At 38.9% G+C, this 7592-nt stretch overlaps 1 protein-coding gene across 1 annotated transcript; it reads right to left on the bottom strand.

The window, feature by feature from the left end:
- LOC119409671 (endoribonuclease ZC3H12A) lies at positions 1-4159 on the bottom strand (the record flags this gene model as incomplete). The annotated part of the gene is made up of 5 exons (XM_037676574.1): positions 1-1085; positions 1222-1328; positions 1472-1706; positions 3190-3329; positions 3804-4159. Coding segments are annotated over 5 exons (1863 nt in total), but the record flags the coding sequence as incomplete, so codon positions are not given.
- Between the last annotated feature and the right edge of the window lie 3433 nt (positions 4160-7592).

Genomic DNA, 7592 nt, shown 5'->3' with positions numbered 1-7592 from the left:
TGACAAAGGGATTTAACTCAAACGCGAGTTTTTACTAAATTGAAGAAGACAGAAAAATAATCAGAATATCACTCGCTGAGCTTTCAGTTTAAGGATCTCTGCAGCCAGCGTTTCAGCATCCATCAGCTGGGGGAACATTTCCATTACCCTATCCACCTGATGCGGGTTGAAGATGGCTTGCAGTTTCTTGCGCACTTCTGATCTTTGTGGGTCAAATGCAGCTGAAGGTGGTGGCTGCTGCTGGGCCCAGGCTTGGTATGGATGAGCCTTATACGAGTGGCAGGAGCTGTGTGAGTGTGAGGGCTGGACCAAAGGGGGGAGGTTACTTGTCCTGGATTGGGGCAGACCCTGATAGGGATCCGACCAGTAATTCTGATGAACATGGGGAGCACTATTATTGTGGAAATGACTTGTAGGAAGGCTGTGTTGATGGGGCACACTGGGTGGGAACATGTGAGGAAGGTAAGCGTCATAGATGGGTTGACTCTTGCGGTCAACGTTTTCATGACGATGATGATGATGCTGCTGATGAGAACAGCACCTACAAGGCCGACGGGTATTATCCTCTAGAGGTATTGATGCATGTTGGACGCCAGGGCTCTGATGCTGGGGCCTGAATCTGTGGGAGCTGCTGAGGGGCTGCGATACATCTGAGTAGGGACTGTCAAAGGAACTAAAGCCAGAATCCAGATACTCGTGGGACATGTTGGCATAGTAATGATTTGGCATCAAGTGCAGCCCAGGAAACTCTTTCTGACACTGGCCTCCTGTTACACTAGTTGGCATATGGTTTGGGTTTTTTCTAAAGTCCTCCCAGTACAAGAGTTTATTTTCACTTATCTGCTCAGGAAGTGGGGAGCTCTGTTGATCTTGAGGGAGATGTGTATCTCGAGGATAGACACAAGCAATATGAGCAGGCTCAGGATCAGACTGAGGCTGCCTGACCTGTACTCTTTGCTTCTTTTCTTCTTTTACAGCAGAAATCTGTGCTTTCTCTCTCAGCTCATCAGCCAAGGACAAATAGGACTGGTTTGCTCGCTCAGGGTGGTAGAACTTACATTTGACACCATAAGTGCACTTTTTATCTAAAGATAAATGAAAAAGAACACAGTTGAGTTATTTAAAAGCCGTCTCATTTGAGAAAACGAGAAAAGCAGCAACTGAATAAATCCAAGCTGTAGTGAAGAATTATACTTCATCTTTGTGCTGATTATTTCTTACCATATGGACAGAGAAGCTTCTTCTGTTCCACAGGCAGAGGCTTTTTCCTAAGGAAGTTGTCGAGGTTCGGACCATGGCGACCCAGAGGATCATCTGGGGGCATAAACCTGGATTAAACAAACAAGGAAAAAGTTAGAAAACAAAAAACAACCGACTTCACTGACTTCCATGAACTCAGGTGCACGTGTTTTTCTGAAGTTGCAACATCGAACAGCTTCAATGGAAACAAGATGCGGCACGCCATGCTTACTTGTCGTTCACAAACGAGAACATGAGGAGCCGCTCCTCGATGCATTTCTTCCACTCGGGTCTTTCCCCTTGGAGATCGCGGTACGTGTCATTGGACACGATCACTCCGTCTGACTCGTACGCCAACTTGATGATGAAGCGGTCATCGTAGCAAACCACTCGCTTTCCTCCGACGCGGCGCGACGGAGTGAAGGCCAGTAATTTCCTTTTTTCAAGCTCCAGCAGAATGTGTTGATCTGAAGTTGCAAACAATAAAATGACACACAGAGGATTATTATGGATTTAGCTGCACAATTTGCTACATTGTTCAGTCAGTACAACATATAATAAGGGTCAGAAAAAAATGGTTTAAAAATGCAACAAGTTTTCCTCAAAGACAGTGATTATTTATAGAAAACACAAGCTGGCAAGAAGAATGCCACCTCTGCTCCTAGGTTTATGCAGATTATTTCCTTTTGCTTTACTTTTAATGTGTGCAACATGCTACACACTCATGTTAACTCAAGAGTGAAAAGTTCAATGAAATGAACCGTGAACTCTGCAGAGCAAGCAGCCAGGTCATGTAATATTTACCATGTGGCACCTCTTTGTAAAGTGGGTGCTTTTGTTATTCTGAGTAACTTTTTTCCACATGACCTGTTGGTTGGTTAAATAATTGTCTGCAATCTACATAGAGTAGTAAAGAAAGGAAAAAAAAAAAAAAAACATCAGAAGTTCCTGATGGGACTTTCCCGGAATCGGCCATGGGCTTATTTTTTACTTCCTTATTCAGGGACTGAAAATAGATCCTTTGGATTGCTCCACCCAGGCTGTGCAGATACTGAAGTCTAAGGTGTTGCAAGTTTCAAGAGGCTGCTTTGTTCTTATACAGTGTAGAAACAGGAAGCTATGATTAAAAAAAAAAATAATAAATCTGAATTATAGAAACAACTCTTATAAGTGCAGATGTATTGATCACTTTTCTGTGAATTCTGCAAACGATCCTTAAATGAAGACGTCTCTTTTTCTTGCCACAGCTTCAAACTCAAACAATTTACGAGTCATGTTTATGTGTTACACATAAATGTAGTGGTTTTGTGGCTGCAATATCTCGGGACTACATGAATCACTGACAGACGGATAAAAGATTAGGCAGAACAACTTGAAGTTGGGATCAGCTTTAGGCGATAGTTGCACCACTATCTATTTCTTAGCTTGAACAAGTCTTGTAATTAAAGCTAAAGATTAAAGGTAAGTTGTGTTTTTTCTTCTTATCTGACTCAGCACTAACAAGCCAAAATGCTTGTTGAAACCTGTCCAGGCCCCAAACTAGACTCCATCTTATGCATTTTTTTCAACCTTTTATTTTTCTTCAGTTTTATGAATTTCTTTTCATGGTACAGTATACCTACGCAATACATTTTTATTAAGAGAGTTCTACATACCTCAAAATATTTTGTGGACAATTCCTTCATTATGATTTAGGCAGAACAATCTATGCTATTCACACATATTGGAAACAAGTCCACCTCCTCAGTTCCAGTATTTCTACTTCTACTAGTTTTTCCTCTACTTGTCAGCTTTTCTGGCTCAAAGACGCACACCCTACATTACAGCCTTTCGTTTATTTCCTACTTGTGTCTTACAAAAACACAACTTAGGTGTGCTTAAAAGGCTCGAACAACCTCAAGCCTACCTGCTAGAAACCGTCTGCCTGTTTCATGTTTCACGTGTCCTCACCTGTCAGAGGGGCGTCAGCTTTGGGCTGCTCTTTGCGCCAAGAGGGAACGAACACCGTAATGAATTTATGACCTCTGTCCAGGAAGAAGTCCACTGCCAGCTCTATGCCCCGACATGAAAACACTTCCTTGTTGCCATGGCTGTAAAAGAAAAAAGGGCGTGGGGGAAGAGATCAGTAAAAATATTATCTGAATAGAGAAAAAAAAAAAAAAAAAAACGCTCAAAGGGAAGCAGCAGTAATTCAGTTGCTCTGTGTAAACACTGGTTGCCTTTAACTGTTCTCTATAAGGGAACTTTCTCTCTATGACTCACTGTGAATATTAAAAAAGCACTTAATATCAAATAAAAGGGGCAGATCCTGAATTTGCATGTATCAGTGACATTTGTTAAAACGTGCTTAGGCAGGGTGGTTAGCATTTATGAAAATGCCAAGTCAACAGTGAGTGTGAATTAAAATACGAGCGTTCGAGTCATAAGAAGAGGAAAACGACTGACAGTTGAATTCATAGTTGTTCTGAAGGTCATGTGGACGTGAAACAAACAGGAAAACGCGTTTGAGATTTCAGGTGATGATCTCAGTTCCAGGAAAGAAAACAACTTGTCATCAGGCTTACCTCATGGCAACATTGCTGCCATCGATAACAACAGGCCTCAGATCCGAGTCAGAACCCTTTAGGCTTCCGAGTTGTGGTGCGATTTTGCAGGACCCCAAATCCCAACTGGAAGGCAGCAGAGAGTCTTTAGGGCTTGAGATCTTCTCATCACAGTCAGAAGCGCTGGGTGAAATGTTGGTTCTGTTCCTAACCAGCTCGCCAAGCACCGAGTTGGTGTCAGTGTTGAGGCCCAGTTTCTTCAAAGCAGACTTCACCTCTGTTGTTGAGTAACCAAGTTTCCTGAAGAAGTCTACTCTGAGCAGGAGCTCCTCACTTTCTGAGTCCGAGCTCTGACTGGGGTCCATCCTGACGATGTGTTAAAGCTGCTTTCAATGCGACACTTTTCCACAGGCTGAAGAAAAACGAGATTGGATTAGAAATCTTATGATTAGTTGATTTTTTTTTTTTTTTTAGGCACACGCATAGTTTTGACAAACATGTTCCGATTCATCCTGAAACTGTACAATGTTTACAAGAGATAACATTAAAAAATATACAGTAATAACATACTTTACTAATATATTTTAATTGAAATTCCCACTATGTTTTAGCTTAAATGCACTTGCTTGTTAATAACCACACAATCTTTACATTATCAGCTGAATAAAACGTCAATAATTTAGTTTGTGCACCTGATAGATTGGCTGATTGATATTAATTGGGCAATATCGGCCACTTTAAACAAACAAACAAAATATAATTTGATAAATTGGTCCAACCTGCGCTTTCTCAACCAATTACCACGAGGAGAATGAAGACGCAGCAGCTGGTACAAGTAGCTTAAAGTAGCCTAAAGTTGAGTTAAGTTTGTTTTTTTAGGCGGTAATGTTCTTCTATATGTTGTTTTGTCTTTTAATAATGTCTTAATTGTTCTAGTGTTGGGACTCACCTGCGACCCTTAATGACAAGCCGCATGAAGACAATTTTTAACTTATTAAATTTACTGAATGACAAGATGGTGCAGTTTGAACCTGAGCTAGTAGAACAGAATATCCCAGTATGCCCCCCCAAAAAAACAAGTTTAACAATAAACCAAAACAACCAACAAGTGGCGATGCAAGCGGGAAATATTCCCTTTACGCTAAATCAACTGCGCAGCGCTTCACTTCAGTAACTTCTAACATTTAAAAAAAAAAATAAACTCTACAGTTCCTTTCATGCACACGCAAAATAAAAAAAAACTAACTGTTTGTCAGTTCAAAAATACTCCGAATATGTAGCTTTAGTTGAGTACGTACTCGTTCATACTTCTAGTACATACTCATTAATGCCTTATTAAAATTATTCAGTCACATTCAAACTAATTGTAATAATCATAAAGTTGATTGATTTTATAAAGTTGATGTATTTTTCTTTGAACACGTTTTGCCAAGGCAAAGGCGGTCCACTGAAAACAGGTCTGCGACCCACATGTGGACCACGACCCACCAGTTTAGAGTCAGTGTTGTTAAACATGCATATATTTAAGGTAAACTAATTTTTTTTTTTAATATATTGTATTATATTATGTATTGGCCACTTGCTGCCTAGAAAACCTCTAGCAACTAAACATATTTTAGTGTCTCGTCTAGGTGTTACCAATTTTTGTATGATGAATGAAACAACATTGGGCTCATTTGTAGCTGCAAGGACACATTTATGAATCTGTTGGGCCAAAACATGCTGCTCAAAAAGGTTTGAAATGACTCGAACATGACATACACCACGTTCTTTAATACATTGTTTTAATAACTTAACAGATCAGTTATGAAGACACTTCCTGATACAGCCATGAAAGCCGTTAACTAGCTTTTTTTTTTATTTTTTTTTAACAAAAGCAGCCATTTTTCCTGGTTTTACATTAAACACAGTTGCTGCAAACAAGACTACACTTCCCAACTTTACATGAGTCCCGTTTGTGCCAACAAACGTCATCATTTGGCTCAGATATGAAAATTACCTCCACACAAACAGTATTGTTAAAGAGCACGCGCAAAACTTATATGACTTTATCTAGCTTTCTGCATTTGTAACTAAATAACTACTCGACATGTTTGCACAGAGAAGTCGCTTTTTGGACTCGTTTCAGGTTGAGGTAAGGAAAAGCCCCCTTCAGGAGCGTAACGTTAGGACAGGTGAGGCAGCCCAAATTAACAAGCCGCTAACAAACAAGCTAGCAACTATCAGCAAAAAACAACAAAACAGGTAAAACCTCGACCACTTACCTGCTCTGTTTGTGCTTCCGTGCTCCATTTATGAAGGTCCTTCACCTGAAGTACGTGTTTCCAAGTGTACAGTAAAGTTTTGACAGGGTTTACGGACCGCCCACATCCAACATGACCACGCCCCCTTCCCCCTCTCTTGAACAGTCATGTTCAAAATTTGCATAGAAGGGAATCAGTTTCCTCCAGCCAGCAGATGATGAATGTTGCCAATCTCAAGATCTCTTCCCCATTTTGTTGCCAGTTACTGACATGTTTCCCTGCAGTTCATTAACGGGAGCCACAAGGAAGTAAACCCGACCTTTGCTGTATGGACTTATTTACACAGCACACGGGGACAAACAAAGCAAAACAGTGGAAAAGATAATGAATTTCATTCATATTGTTAACTTTTTTTTAAATATGTTCAAAGGTTTTAACACAAAAGCACGTTCAGAAGGGAGGTTACTCTTATTTGTTTGAATAAAAACGAATATGCTGATCTAAAATTAATTTTCCTCGTGGGTCAAATGTGTCTAGGCCAAACACGTTTCCATTGAAGATGTCGTTTCCATAAACACCATATGTCGACTGTCCTTGCAGTAAAGTCTGATACGATTTTTGTGAGGGATCATTTACGGACCTTTCTTTAACATGTACCGGTAAGTGTTATTATTATTTATAAAGGGCTGCTGACATTTCCCAATTACTATTTATGATTGTTATAATAAACTCACTTTCATATTCGCTTCAGTGAGGTAATAAATATAAAACTAGAACATTTCTACACACATTAACATTTTAAATTAACTTAAGATAATACAAATATCTACATTTTGATGTATGAAATGTATAGAAAGTGTAAGGAAAATTGAGATTAAAAGAAATGTTAAAGCAAGTGGCTTATTATGGTATGCATGGTAAACACATCTGTGTCTCTCACTCCCTGACTTCAAAAATTAATGAGACAGACAAAAAACAGACTAAAAAGTAAGCCTTAATCAGAGTTACTGAATGAAAATTATAAACCAGAGCTATTTTTTTCTGTTTGGCAGAGGACTCTGATGGTCACACTTGTGAAAGTTTTGTGTTTCTACAGTTTTTTAAAGTAAGAGACATGATAAGTTTAAAAAAAGTACATATTTAGAAAATTAAAGTTCAAGCTCAAATACTATTAAAGTACATGGAAACTTGGGTGCAAACTTTCTGGAATCTAGGTGCATTTGAGAAAAAAAGGAAGGTTTTAAAGTAGTGAGAGACACATTGAATCAAAAATGACAAAAAAACTCCTGCATATTAATGTCTAATTTGTATTTGCACCAAAACAAGAGTTGCACGTGTTTGTGTGAAAACACTTTTGAGCAGCAAATGTGTTGTCACACTTAATAATCACATTTATTTTCTGATATAAAGAATAGTTAAAAAAAGTATTAAAACCGATTTAATTACATTACATAAATAAAAAACTGATATTAAAAATCAACCAATAAATACACTTGAATTCATTTCATTTTTTTGAATTCATCATGTCCTGGATGACTGAGAATCTTCACCAGCATACAACCAATAA

The sequence above is a fragment of the Nematolebias whitei genome, chromosome 5 (assembly GCF_014905685.2).
Source record: "Nematolebias whitei isolate Nwh7 chromosome 5, NemWhi1, whole genome shotgun sequence".
Classification (NCBI taxonomy): Eukaryota; Metazoa; Chordata; class Actinopteri; order Cyprinodontiformes; family Rivulidae; genus Nematolebias; species Nematolebias whitei.
Note: the sequence above shows the minus strand (reverse complement) of the source record. Positions and strands in the feature narration are given on the sequence as shown.